Here is a 15168-nt window from a genome sequence, read left to right as displayed (position 1 = left end):
GAGCATGAAATTGTCCGAAATGTCTGAGGCTGAAGTCTTAAGAGTTCCCTTCACTGGAACTAAGGGGCCAAGCCCAACCCCTGAAAAACAACCCTACATCATAATCCCCCCTCCACGAAAATTTACACTTGGCACAATGCAGTAAGGCAAGTACTGTTCTCCCGGCAACTGCCAAACCAGACACGTCATTCAGGTTCCCAGACAGAAAATTGTGATCCGTCACTCCAAAGAACACGTCTCCACTGCTCTAGAGTCCAGTGGCGGCGCGCTTTACACCACTGCATTCGACACTTTGCATTGCACTTGGTGATGTAAGGCTTGGATGCAGCTGCTCGGCCATGAAAACCCATTCCATGAAGCTCTCTATGCACTGTTTTCGTGCTAATCTAAAGGTCACACGAAGTTTGGAGGTCTGTAGCTATCTGCAGACAGTTGGCGACTTCTGCACACTGTGCACTTCAGCATGCGCTGACCCCGCACTGTCATTTTCCATGGCCTACCACTTTGTGGCTGATTTATTGGTGTTCCTAGTTTCTTCCACTTTGTTATAATACCACTAACAGTTGACAAGGGAATTTTACGGATGCACTTATTGCACAGGTGGCAACATATCAGGATACTACACTTGAATTCACTGAGCTCCTGAGATTGACCCATTCTTTCACAAATGATTGTAGAAGCAGTCTGCATGCCTAGGTGCTTGATTTTATACACTTGTTGCCAATCCAATGACTTGGAGGGGTGTCCCAATACTTTTGGCAATATAGTGTATATGCATATACTGTATAAGTTTAGGAATACTTCTAGGGGCATAATCTTAGTATGGAGCTAGGTGGTTTTTATTTTATTTTAAATGTAAACTTTTGCCTACCTTCAGTTGCCTGCCTTCGATGTGTTTTACTGCATAATCCGACTTCCAAGGATACCAAAAAATAACAACGCTATATACACCAATCAACTATAACTTTATGACCACCAACCTAATATTGAGTGGGTGCCCCCTTTGTTTCCAGAAAAGCCCTGACTCGTTCAGGCATGGATCCATTAGAGGTGAAGTCAACACCTCTAACTCATTGTTGTGTTCCTTAAACCAGTGATCATCAACCCTATCCTCAGGGCCCACTAACAGGCCAGGTTTTATGTATTACCTTGGGGAGATGCAGACTAGAATACTGCAATCACTGAGCAGCAAATGATATCACCTGTGATGTATTTCAGTTATCTTGCAAACTTGGCCTGTTAGTGGGCCCTGAGGACAAGGGTTGATGACCACCGCCTTAAATCATTCATGAACCATTGTTGCAGTGTGGCAGGGTGTATTATCCCACTAAAAGAGACCACTGCCATCAGCAACCGTTTCCATGAAGTGGTGTACTTGGTCACTAACAGTGTTTAGGTAGGTGGTATGTGTCAAGTAACATCCACATGAATGTCAGGACCCAAGGTTTGCCAGCTGAACATTGGATAAAATATCACAGTGCCTCTCCTATACTGCATCCTGGTGCCATTTCTTCCCCAGATAAGCGACTCACCTGGCCATCCACTTAAAGCTCATATGCCCATTGTAGGCCCTTTTGTTGTGGACATGGGTTAGCATGGGCACCCTGACTGGTCTGTGGCTATGCAGCCCCTATATACAACAAACTGTGATGCCCATTTTTTCTGCTTCCAACACATCAATGTCAGGGACAACATGTTTACTTGCTGCCTAACCCACTGACTTTTATATGCCATTGTAAAGTGATAATTAGTGTTATTCACTTAATCTGTCGGCGGTCATAACATTTTTGCTGATTGGTGTAGTTTTTTTCTAAAAAGATAATTCATTATTGTATATAAAGCTTTTTATTCAACTGATCTTTTAGGGACGCAGATGCCAGTAAATCTCAAATGTACACATTTTTCTCCACTCCTAATTTAGTATTTGCCTGGCTGTTTCTCTTTTAAAATTTACACATATTTGTAATTTATTAACTTGGGAAATTCTTATCTTTTATGCAATTATGTTGTGTTTAAATCAAAATTGATTGTTTTGATAAACATTTGCACAGCTATCATGGAACCTTAAAAATCAATAGTATTATCTTTTATTTGCCAGGGCCCATGCTTTCAAATGTATGATTAGGAGATTTTTTAGGAGATTTTTTGTAAAATTTTAATAAAAAATATTTTACTTTAATTTAAAAGTGAAAAATAGCAACATTGGTTGACTGAGTTGCAGCTGAGTTGCAGAGCTTGATTCAGGCAGTGAAAGGTTTAAAACGAGAAATAAAACGTGTGTCAGTAATAACATGTTACAGAACGCTATGTTTAACTAAAACTATACAGAATATCTTTAATATTTACTCCAGAAACTAACAATCATTCATCATAAAGAAAAGCTACATCTATTGCTAGGTGAATGTTTTCTACCTGTTGTTAATGTAATGTTACATGTATAGGGAGTTGTGTTTCTAAAGTACTGTTTTCTGTTTAAAGGTCTTGAATCTTGTACAGTCCTATGTAACCCTGCGGGTGCCCCTGTACGTGTCCTATGTGTTTCACTCTCCGGTGGGAGTCGGTGGCTGGCAGCATTTCGATCTGCACTCTGAGCTGCGGCTCACATTTGTGTATGACACCGCCATCTTGTGGAAGGATGGTATCGGTAGCCCGCCAGAAGCTGAATTACAAGGTAATTTCTTCCTATCTTCTATAATGCCATGAAATAATTGAATGTGCCATATAGCAGAACCAGATGTACTTAGCAGATAAATTGTTTATCTTTTTTAATTTTCTGCCTGCATTGACTGGAGTTTCTTCCATATTCTACTTTTTTTTCAATTCCACTCTAATCTTTTCTGCTTTGTCTCACATTACAACTCCAGACAAACTTTCTTTCCTCATTTTGGATTGAGTCTGGAAGATGTAGAAAGTCTGTCAGTATTTTATTGCTGTAGTGTCCTTTTTGGAAGATTTCTTCTAGCTTCCATATACAGGTGGCAGACAGAAACAGAAGTGAAAGTAATCTCTGCATTTGTTGTCTATTTAACATGTGTCCTCTAGAACAGTGGTTCTCAACCTCAGTCCTCAACAGGAGGACGGGCCATGTTTTCATGTTTTCCTTGCCTTTGCACAGCTGCTTTAATACAATATCAATGAAATGGTACTGATAAGAGCTATTTTATCTAATGGAAGTTCCCAAAACATGGCCCATTGGGGTACTTGCGGACTGAGTTTGAGAACCACTGCTCTAGAACGGGAATGTATGGAAATGCCTTTCAATGGGGAAACACACAGCAATAAGGCAAAAATAAATGGAGCCAGTAGAATTTGTTGGTATAGCTAGCAAATGAATATGTGCACACAGGCAGAGTAACCCCCCCAAAAAAAATCTCCACCACATCCTCTAGCTAGTCAGTATAAAAGTCCTGCTTAGGCTATTTGCACACAACTGTCCAGCTGCAGTCTGTCCCTCCCAAGAAGGGGCATGCCTGTAAGGGACAGATGCAATGCCAAACACCATTGCGGGCAGCCTGTCAAAGTCTATGGCTGGATGGGGCTGGATGCTGTACTGAGTGGTACAAACATTTAGGGTCCTATGCATTTGGCGCCAAGGTTCCAGAATGCAGATGACTTGTGTTCTGGTACCTTTGGAACTAAAGCCTCACTTATTCTCTGCATTTTGAGCGTGAAGTCAGGATTTACATCCTCAGTGGTTGTTCAGAGGATGAGAATCATGGAGCTGTTTTTGCTGGGGGGGAGGTACTTGCACATTATTATAAGAGCCCATTTCTACCCAGTGAAATTTTTTTGTTATGTACATTTACAAGTCCATATGAAGCCTCACTACCATGTCAAGGCACCTTAGCAAAGCATGGTCACCAAAATATATATTTACAGTATATACATCCAAGAAAGGAAGGAACATGCAGGACTTGAAAAAGAGCCAAAATGTAGAAAAAAAACTTATTTACTGAGTGTCTAACATTTTGGTGGGACACAGTCTACCTCTGCCAAGGCCCTGAAAAAATGAGCCATACCCCACTAAAGTGTTGCCAATGTACTAATCCCAATGCACATATTCCTGAAAAGTGGCTGTAAATGTAACTGAGTGCTGCAGCCACCACCTGCTGGAACAGAAGATTCCGAGTGAGAGAACGTCACCAGCACACCACAGATATTCAGAACGGGTCCACATGCCTGATGAAGGGATCTTGTGAGGCTTCCGAAACATTGCTTCTGTTACAATGATGTGATCGCTAAATAATGCTTTGGACCCATTCTGGTGATTCGTGGTGTGCTGGTAACATTCTCTCCCATTAAAACGTTGGAACGTAGTAAAGAAGATAACAACACACACACACACCACTTGGGGTGAGCTGCAAGTGATTTTTAATCACTGTGTGAACATGGTGCACATCGCTTACAGGGTTAACTCTGCCACGCAATATATCATACAAAAGAGTGCTGCACTCCCTAATTTGCAAAATTGCAGCATTTATTCCAATTGTAACAGTACATAGAAACACTACAAGAACATTCTTCTTGTAGTATCTGTGTACCATTACAATTGAAATAAGCAGTGCAGCACTCTTTTGTAATATATATATATATATATATATATATATATATATATATATATATATATACACAGTATCTCACAAAAGTGAGTACACCCCTCACATTTTTGTAAATATTTTATTATATCTTTTTATGTGACAACACTGAAGAAATTACACTTTGCTACAATGTAAAGTAGTGAGTGTACAGCTTGTATAACAGTGTAAATTTGCTGTCCCCTCAGAATAAATCAACACACAGCCATTAATGTGTAAACCGCTGGCAACAAAAGTGAGTACACCCCTAAGTGAAAATGTCCAAATTGGGCCCAAAGTGTCAATATTTTGTGTGGCTACCATTATTTTCCAGCACTGCCTTAACCCTCTTGGACATGGAGTTCACCAGAGCTTCACAGGTTGCCACTGGAGTCCTCTTCCTCTCCTCCATGACGACATCACGGAGCTGGTGGATGTTGGAGACCTTGAGCTCCTCCACCTTCTGTTTCAAGATGCCCCACAGATTCTCAATAGGGTTTAGGTCTGGAGACATGCTTGGCCAGTCCATCACCTTTACCCTCAGCTTCTTTAGCAAGGTAGTGGTCGTCTTTGAGGTGTGTTTGGGGTCGTTATCATGTTGGAATACTGCCCTGCGGCCCAGTCTCCGAAAGGAGGGGATCATGCTCTGCTTCAGTGTGTCACAGTACATGTTGGCATTCATGGTTCCCTCAATGAACTGTAGCTCCCCAGTGTCGGCAACACTCATGCAGCCCCAGACCATGACACTCCCACCACCATGCTTGACTGTAGGCAAGACACACTTGTTTTTGTACTCCTCACCTGGTTGCCGCCACACACGCTTGACACCATCTGAACCAAATAAGTTTATCTTAGTCTTATCAGACCATAGGACATGGTTCCAGTAATCCATGTCCATAGTCTGCTTGACTTCAGCAAACTGTTTGCAAGCTTTCTTGTGCATCATCATTAGAAGAGGCTTCCTTCTGGGATGAAAGCCATGCAGACCAATTTGATGCAGCGTACCACGTATGGTCTGAGCACTGACAGGCTGACCCCTCAACCCTTCAACCTCTGCAGCAATGCTGGCAGCACTCATACATCTATTTCCCAAAGACAACCTCTGGATATGACGCTGAGCACGTGCACTCAACTTCTTTGGTCAACCATGGCGAGGCCTATTCTGAGTGGAACCTGTCCTCTTATGCTGTATGGTCCTGTCCACTGTGCTGTAGCTCAGTTTCAGGGTCTTGGCAATCTTCTTATAGCCTAGGCTATCTTTATGTAGAGCAACAATTCTTTTTTTCCAGGTCCTCAGAGAGTTCTTTGCTATGAGGTGCATGTTGAACTTCCAGTAACCAGTATAAGTGAGTGAGAGCGATAACACCAAATTTAACACACCTGCTCCCCATTCCCACTTGAGACCTTGTAACTCTAACAAGTCACATGACAACGGGGAGGGAAAATGGCTAATTGGGCCTAATTTGGACATTTTCATTTAGGGGTGTACTCACTTTTGTTGCCAGTGGTTTAGACATTAATGGCTGTATGTTGAGTTATTTTGAGGGGACAGCAAATTTACACTGTTATACAAACCAGTGCAAAATATATCAGTGCATAAAATTATATGGAGGCCTCCAATCCCAGAAGACGCCAGTTGTGGTGAAAGACAGAGCTAGAGTGTGACGTCATCACGCACAAGCACGCCGGATGGTCCTGGAGCCGTGCTTTTTGTATACCAGATACTGTATATTTTTTCTGACACATATGGATCCTGAATACTTGGGTGTGGAGTAAAGTTCCAGGTGTATATTCCTGCTGTGGAGACACTATGGCCACATGCTACTGACGGGGTCACTGAGCTACCCGGATACTTAATGGTGAGAGTGTCGGCTATCCAGGAGATTTTTAAGAGCACTTTTTCTCTATAATTTGAGATCTCCCGTTTGGTAAGAGGCCATCTATACTTGTCTGAAAAGCACCCTTTTTTGCACTAGAGCACTTTATATCTTTGCGTGCTGGACACTTTGAAGGCACCTGGTCATTTTATGTTTTATTATGAATTTATTGAACATGGACTTTTTGATTATATAATTTGCACACTGATTTGGAGATTTATATGAATTTATCACTTTTCCTACTTAATTTTATGTATAATTTTATGTACTGATATTTTTTGCACTGGTTTGTTAATGGATTTTTGCTTAAAGGGACAGCGCACTTTTTATTTATAGTGTTTTGTTAGGTCCAGTATTCAGGATTAAGCTGCAGCAGTCCCAAATAGTTACAACTTAGCACAAGGCTTATATATATTTAGCTTTATACATACACTATACTGTAAATGCACAAACATTTGAACTGGAGGAGGGCAGGATGCCCAAAACTGCCATTCCTATACTTTTAATTAATTTTGTTACATAAACTTACTTTTGGATTAGAAAAACCTTTGACTAATGCATCCCACTCCTAGACTCTTTCCTTAGGGCATTGTGTATAGCAGTGGTGTCCAAACTGTGGCCCTGGGGCCGGATGCGGCCCTTTGCTTTCCTTTATTTGGCACTTGAGGCGTTCTTTCTACCACTAACACCAACAATGGGGCACAATTCCTTCTACTGACACCAACGATGGGGCATAATTCCTTCCACTGTCAACAAAAATGAGGCACTATCCCTTCCACTGACGCCAGCTATTTACACCAACTATTACTCCAAATGGGCACCGTCTGGCCCCCTAAATTCTGATTGACAGTAAATTGTCTCTTTCTTTAGAAATTTTGGAGACCCCTGGTCTGTAGGATGTTATTTGGAGCCAGTCTGACTAGTTGATGTGATTTTTTTGCTTTCTGCACAGAAAAGAAGTGAGAGCAGTGGCGGCTGGTGCTCAAAATTTTGGGGAGGGGGGGGGGGACGCAAACAAACTGAAAAATTCTGAAAAAACCCCATCAATTGCAGCCTCACTGTACCATCAATTGCAGCCACTGCTGTGCCTATCAATCGCAGCCACTGTGCCCATCAATCGCAGCCACTGTGCTCATCAAACACAGCCACTGTGCCAAACGCAGCCACTGTACCACCAATTGCCGCCACTGTGGCATCAAACGCAGCCACTGTGCCCATCAAATGCAGCTACTGTGCCCATCAAACGCACCCACTGTTCCCATCAAATGCACCCACTGTGCCCATCAATTGCCACCACTGTGCCATCGAACGCACCCACTGTGCCATCAAATGCAGCCACTGTGCCATCAAACGCACCCGCTATGCCCATCAAATGCACCCACTGTGCCCATCAAACACAGCCACTGTGCCCATCAAACACAGCCACTGTGCCAAACGCAGCCACTGTGCCCATAAATTGCCACCACTGTGCCATCAAATGCAGCCACTGTGCCAAACGCAGCCATTGTGCCATCAAATGCAGCCACTGTGCCCATCAATTGCAGCCACTGTGCCCCATAAAATGCAGTCACTGTGCCCATCAATTGTCGCCACTGTGCCCATCAATTGCCACCACTGTGCCATATCAAATGCTACCCGTGTGTCCCCCCACCGGCCCACCATCTGTACCCACCAATTGCCGCCACTGTGGCATCAAACGCAGCCACTGTGCCCATCAAATGCAGCTACTGTGCCCATCAAACGCACCCACTGTTCCCATCAAACGCACCCACTGTGCCCATCAATTGCCGCCACTGTGCCATCGAATGCACCTACTGTGCCATCAAATGCAGCCACTGTGCCATCAAACGCATCCGCTATGCCCATCAAATGCACCCACTGTGCCTATCAAACACAGCCACTGTGCCCATCAAACACAGCCACTGTGCCAAACGCAGCCACTCTGGCCATAAATTGCCACCACTGTGCCATCAAACGCAGCCACTGTGCCAAACGCAGCCATTGTGCCATCAAATGCAGCCACTGTGCCCATCAATTGCAGCCACTGTGCCCCATAAAATGCAGTCACTGTGCCCATCAATTGTCGCCACTGTGCCCATCAATTGCCACCACTGTGCCATATCAAATGCTACCCGTGTGTCCCCCCACCGGCCCACCGTCTGCACTTACCTGTCTCGGTGGGACAGCTCCTCGATGTCTTCTCCTGTCCTCTCCACTTGTCATCTGCTATGATTGGATGCCTGGTGTCCAATCACAGCGCCTGTCGTTTCAGCCAATCAGGTGATGGGTAACAGATCCGAGCACCTGATTGGCGGAGAGGCGGTTTAGTGTTAGGAAAGCGAATATTCATTCACTTTTCTAACACACAGCTGAGTGACTTGCGAGCGCCCAGTATGGCGCTCGCAGGTCACGTTTTTTGACGCATATTAGAGCCAATGGCTCTAATCAGGTGATTCAAAACCACCCCCCGCTGCTGTAATTCATGCGCCCTGTGCCCGAATAGGGGGTGGCAGCGGCGGACATAGATAGATTCATGCATTGCATGAATCTATCTATTGGTAATGGGGGGGGGGGGGTGGCAGGAGAGAGGGGGCAGCGCCCGTGCGCCCTTATTGCACGGGCCACCACTGATGTGAGAGAATATCTCAACGGAAATGCAAACAGCATTTAAAGGATATGTGATCTTTCAAACAAAGTCATCCCTGCCTGGCCCCCTGATAAAAAAAATTAATGGTCAAACCTCTGCTATCCCAAATGATTACTTAAATCTGACAATCACAGCCTTTTTAAAATGCTTACAGTTTGGAACCAAATCTTCTGGTCATGGCTACATAGTGGGTCCTTAGAGGATTGAACTTGCAAGGCATCTCTAGGACTGGATCCTGTACCTGGTGCCTGTTGGAGCTGATGGCTATTATGAGGGGACAAGGACAAGGCAAGATACTCTTATACCAACCAGCAATCACCTCTAGTTCCTACAATGGTGGTAGTTATGCCATCTGACTGTAACCAGCAAAAAAATTCATCTTAAGACTGCATTTTCCAGCCAGTTCAATAGTTTTCCTGTCAATTTTAACAGAGGACTAATTTAAAACACTATTTAAAAATTGATCTTTTTTTAACTATAGTTTTATGCTAATAAACCCACGCATAGTGATTGTAATAAAGAGACATTTATCTTTTGAGACCTATTAAGACTTATGAAGCTTCTATTTTAATTTTCTGTTTGTCATTTCTCAGATTTTTTTAATATGGTTTATGACCGAAAATGTTATTCTATGGAGAAATGTTCAGAAACTTTAGTGAGAGCCTCATGTTGTTTGAAATTTAATTGGCAGATTTGAGTCATGCAGACTATCATGTTCTTGGGTTAAAGATTGTTGATGTGAACGTTTGTAAACCAATGAATCATTTGGAATAGCAACATTGCCTTCTGTCGGTGAACCAGTATTTTAACCAGCTGCTGCCTATAGTTAATAAGTGTTCCTTAAATTATGGTTGTACCATTCTCTGTGTTCTTCCAGGTTCTTATTCTTTGTTTCACTAAATGCTTTTTCATATGTGCAGATGGGAGGTAAAAAAAACAGGCAGCTGAGCCACAGTTTTATCATCCCCTGGCCACCCACCTACCTAAATTCTACAGCCGGGGCAGCAATTTTAACTTAGCCTACAGTGTTAGACAGGTGGCACTGATTGTCAAACTCACCCATTGAGGTTAATTGGAGCGCACTGCAACTGCCAGCCAAGAGATTGGTTTGTGGTTGCGTTACATTTTCTTTATACAAAATCCCCTTTTCTATAAATAAAATGGAGGAAGATCGCCTCCTTATTGCCTGTCAGTCGCTGCTATACCGCCTGCAATAGGCACTGCAGCCAGTGTTATACAGTTTATATGCTATTTATCCACCTTGCCCTCTGTTGTTTCTCTTACCATTTTGTCTTCATTTGTTTCCATCTTTCCCTTGTGAATCCTTCATGCACATTATATGGCCAAAATATTTGAGTTTTGGTTTCATTATCAGTCGTCCAAGTGCTCAATCCTACTTTTTTTTTATCTGTGAAAGTAATAAACCATACATTTATATGTACTGTTTTCTTTTTTAGGTTCTCTGTACCCAACCAGCATGCGCATTAATGAAGAGGGACGCTTGGTGGTCAATTTTAAGACTGAGGCTCGATTTAATGGTCTTTTCTTGATGTCACATCCCGGTATGAATAGCACTAATCACTTCAGCTAGAATCAGTTGAAATACCTTAACTCTCCAGTAAGAAAGAGTTTTGCATTCAATGCATAGGAAAGTCTGCCAGGCCAGGTGTGCAGAAAGTCGTATAGATAGAGATACAAGAATGTGTCCAGTGGTTTAATTTTTCAATAGCTACCAAAAATGAGCTACCAGTTTTGGGTAGACTAACGTTTTAAGGATTCCTAAAAGTATTATTCTTAATGTGGTTGTAAACCCACGAAAAAAAAAAAACCTGCAAGACAAAGGCATAATGAGCTAGTATGCATAGCATACTAGCTCATTATGAAGTACTTAGCTTAGATTGAAGCCCCCGCAGCGGTCCCGACACACCACTGTGGCCGGCAACATGTTTCCCGGAGTTAATTCCAGGTATCGTGGGCTACACCGCTGTGATTGGCCGGAGCCACGATGACGTCACTCCCACACATGCGCTTGGAAGCCGCCGGTAACGGCACAGCAGCTGAAGAAAGGGCACGAGCAAGACATTTCTTCATTGCGTATGTGTGGATGACGTCGGCACATGCTGATACTGTGAATATCTCCTAAACGGTGCAAGTTTAGGAGATATTCATGGTACCTACAGGTAAGCCTTATTATAGGCTTACCTGCAGGTAAAAGTGGTCTGTAAGGGTTTACAACCACTTTAAGCTGGCCATAGATAGGGAAAAGAAAATTTGTTCATTTTTCTAATCATTAGTGGGGTCAAATAGATGTTCGTTTCCAACTGCAGTGATGAGAAAATTCGAAGGAGCAGGATGGAAAAAAAATTTTGGACAAACTAATTTTTAACAGTGTATTTAGTTTTCAATCGGTAAAATCCATTCCTTCCAAAATCAAATGTTAAAAGCAAACAGAATCTTTCAAACGATAAATGAATGCTCTGATCATTTTCATACAAATTTTCCTAAGACTTTTCCTAATAATTTTCATTTGAAATTCTATCCATCTGCTTTCATTTATAAAGAATTCACATAGCCATTCACCCAGTGAAGGTGCATGTACATTCGTTCTACTAAAAAAGGGCAATAACAAATGTAAATCATTATATAAAAACAAAAATAATTCTGCGCTGGGGAAGATTTTAACACAAAAAAGCAGCCTACACCAAAATCTGTGATACCAAACTTGGGCATAAATAAATCAAATAGTGTGTAAATAAATTAATGCAACATGATAGAAAATATACTATAATTAACCGCTTCCCGCCCGCTGCATGACGAATACGTCGGCAGAATGGCACGGGTGGGCAAAAGGGCATACTGGTACGTCCCCTTTAAGAAGCGGCACTGCGGGCGCACGTGCCCACCGCGTTCTCCGTGACCATGACCGCGGGTCCCGCGGACTCGATGCCCGCCGGGTGCCCGCAATCATGTCACGGAGAATTGGAACGGAGAGATGCCTTTGTAAACAAAGCATTTCCCTGTTCTGCCTAGTGTCATGACATAGATCACTGCTCTCTATCATTAAGAGCAGTGATTGCTGTCATGTGTGTTGAAGCCCATCCCCCCCCACAGTTAGAATCACTCCCTAGGACACACTTAACCCCTTCATCGCCCCCTAGTGGTTAACCCTTTCACTGCCAGTGTCATTTACACAGTAATCAGTGCATTCTTATAGCACTGATCGCTGTATAAATGACAGTGGTCCCAAAATAGTGTCAAAAGTGTCCGATGTGTCCGCCATAATGTCGCAGTCATGATAAAAATCGCAGATCGCCACCATTACTAATAAATATAAATAAATAAATAATAAAAATGCCATAAAACGATCCACTATTGTGTAGACGCTATAAATTTTGCACAAATATACGCTTATTGCGGTTTTTTTCTTTACCAAAAATATATGGAAGAATACATATTGGCGTAAACTACATATTGGCATAAAATAGTTTTTTTATATATTTTTGGGGGATATTTATTATAGCAAAAAGTAAAAAATATTGCTTTTTTTTTCAAAATCGTCGCTCTTTTCTGTTTATAGCGCAAAAAATAAAAACCGCAGAGGAGATCAAATACCACCAAAAGAAAGCTCTATTTGTAGGAAAAAAGACGTCAATTTTGTTTGGGTACAACTTCGCACGACTGCGCAATTGTCAGTTAAAGTGCCGCAGTGCAGAATCGCAAAAAGTGCTCTGGTCAGGAAGGGGATAAAATCTTCTGGGGCTGAAGTGGTTAATGTGCATACAATTCTAATATAAATTAATGATAAGAATCTCAAGTCATAAAGTGCAAAAATGTGAAATAAATGCAAATTTACATTTCATAAAAAAAATTCATGAAATGTAAATTTGCATTTATTTCACATTTTTGCACTTTATGAATTGAGATTTTTATCATTAAGTTATATTGGAGTTTTGTGCACATTAAGTACGGTATATTTTCTATATTGTTGTTTTCATTTAGCACCACACTATTTGATTTATAAATGTAAATCATTGACTTTTTTACAAAAATACTGCATTTGGCCACTAGATAGAGCTATGTATCATTTGAAATTCATCTGATACTTAGCTCCATCTAGTGGCCAAATGCAGTAAATCAACAATTTCTATTTGAACAGCACAAGATGCAGCCTTTTAAAATAGTTTTTTGCTCCATTAACATGGAACAAATGTAAGTGCTCTTTCACTGGGCAAATGGCTATATGAATTCTTTATAAATTCACTGCTTAAAGTTTGTCAACTGGAATATATACAATCTTCAATCACGAAACAAGCATTTTATATACAGTATACAGTAGCTTCCTCCGTGTAGCATTAAAATAGATAAATTTGAAATTTTCACTCACATAAAAAGTCACGCTAAAAAAAAACCTTGCTAGAAACAGGAATCTATAGGCTGCAACATTCTTCGTAGTGATAGAAGGTGCCTGCTCCCCTCCAGCTTCCAGTTGCCCAGCAAAATAATGAGCGGCCTTTGGATTATTGTGGAGGCATGAGGAAGCATGCAAGCTCTCACATTAGTCGGAAGGCTGAATCTATGTCATTGTTTTGAGAAGGGGCACAATTTTTTGTCTCTTCCTCCATCCCCCTTGAGTTGCAAGTCTGATTGCAAAGTGCATAGTTACGTATATGGTTACATAGTTTATAAGGTTGAAAATAAGCCACTGGTCCATTCAGTTGAACCTATGAAGCAGGTAATAAAAGAAACTAGAAAATGCATTTCCTGGAGAAAATGTGTGGGAATGCTGAATAGCTGAATTGCTAAAGCTAACTGGATGAATAGCTTAAATCCATAAGAAACAGTTGAAGTGAGAATAGTTGGAAAAGTAGGAATGGTTTTAAAATAAACATGAATTTAATTAAAAAAAGTTTAACAACACCACTAATGTATGAAAGATATGGAATATTTAAAGGTTTTTTGAAAAGCTTTTTGATCATTAATCCCCACACCTAATGAGTGAGAGACAGTGTGAGAGAACCCTTCAAACAAGCCTTAATAAATCCACAACAGTACATGCTATGGAAACAGCGACCTCACCGTTAGAGACTCACGGCCTTTGTGAACGTATCGGTATAAAATGTTGATAAACTTAAAAATGTGGGCATGTTAGCGATTTAAAAAGAAGTTGGCTGTGCGTTTCGCTGGGAAATGTGAAGAATTTTATACAGGACAGTCAATGGAAGAAAGTGTAGAACTCTTGTCGATTGGAATCTCAACCAGCCAAAAGTAAAAGGTGTATCACAAAACTGAGCACATTGCCTGAAACTAGACAAAAATACCTACGTTTTGATGTATAAATTGTGTATGACAAGTAGATCTTGTGGGCATGAGAGCAATTTATAGAGAAGGAACTAAGATCATTTTTGTAAGGTTCTGTGCTCTAGCTATGACATCATCCTCTCTAAGCAGCCCAATACACACTCTGTTTAATCGATAAAATTTCCTGAAATGATCACTAAACTTAAACAGCTTTTTCACAAAAACTGTAAAATATATCAAACTGAAAAGATATAGCCAGATAGCTGAATATTTTGTGAACATTTTAAAGTTTGTTTGGCGTCTATAGGTGGAAGTACGAAGGAGCTGAAACTTTTGGGAGTGGAAGAAGATTTTAAGGATTTAATGCATGCTCTCATTCACTTCAATGTTAAAAAAAATGTTAAAAAGCTTAATATTTTAAAAAGTATAAATAGTAGAAAAAAAGTTGAAGAAGTCCCATCATCAGCTGAAAAAAAAAATGTTTTTTCTTATTTATTTTACCTTTTATTTTTTATTTTTACACTGTTCTTTAAAAAAATTGTGTCACTTTTATTCCTATTACAAGGAATGTAAACATCCCTTGTAATAGAGTAAAGCATGACAGGACCTCTTAAATATGAGATCTGGGGTCAAAAAGACCTCAGATCTCATAATTACACTAAAATGCAATAAAAAAAATGGCCCTTTAAGAGCTATGGGCGGAAGTGACGTTTTGACGTCGCTTCCGCCCTGCAATGGTATGGAGACAGGTGGGGGCCATCTTCCACTCACT

At 41.2% G+C, this 15168-nt stretch overlaps 1 protein-coding gene across 1 annotated transcript in view; it reads left to right on the top strand.

The window, feature by feature from the left end:
* FREM2 (FRAS1 related extracellular matrix 2) overlaps positions 1 to 15168 on the top strand; it is a 293022-nt gene that overhangs the window by 264582 nt on the left and 13272 nt on the right. Inside the window, exons 17-18 of the mRNA XM_073613282.1 lie at positions 2479 to 2671; positions 10556 to 10660. Coding sequence (XP_073469383.1) covers positions 2479 to 2671; positions 10556 to 10660 — 298 coding nt within the window. The remainder of the gene's footprint in view (positions 1 to 2478; positions 2672 to 10555; positions 10661 to 15168) is intronic.

This window comes from Aquarana catesbeiana, linkage group LG02 (genome assembly GCF_042186555.1).
Source record: "Aquarana catesbeiana isolate 2022-GZ linkage group LG02, ASM4218655v1, whole genome shotgun sequence".
NCBI classification, from domain to species: domain Eukaryota; kingdom Metazoa; phylum Chordata; class Amphibia; order Anura; family Ranidae; genus Aquarana; species Aquarana catesbeiana.
This window is presented reverse-complemented; position numbering and strand designations above follow the sequence as displayed.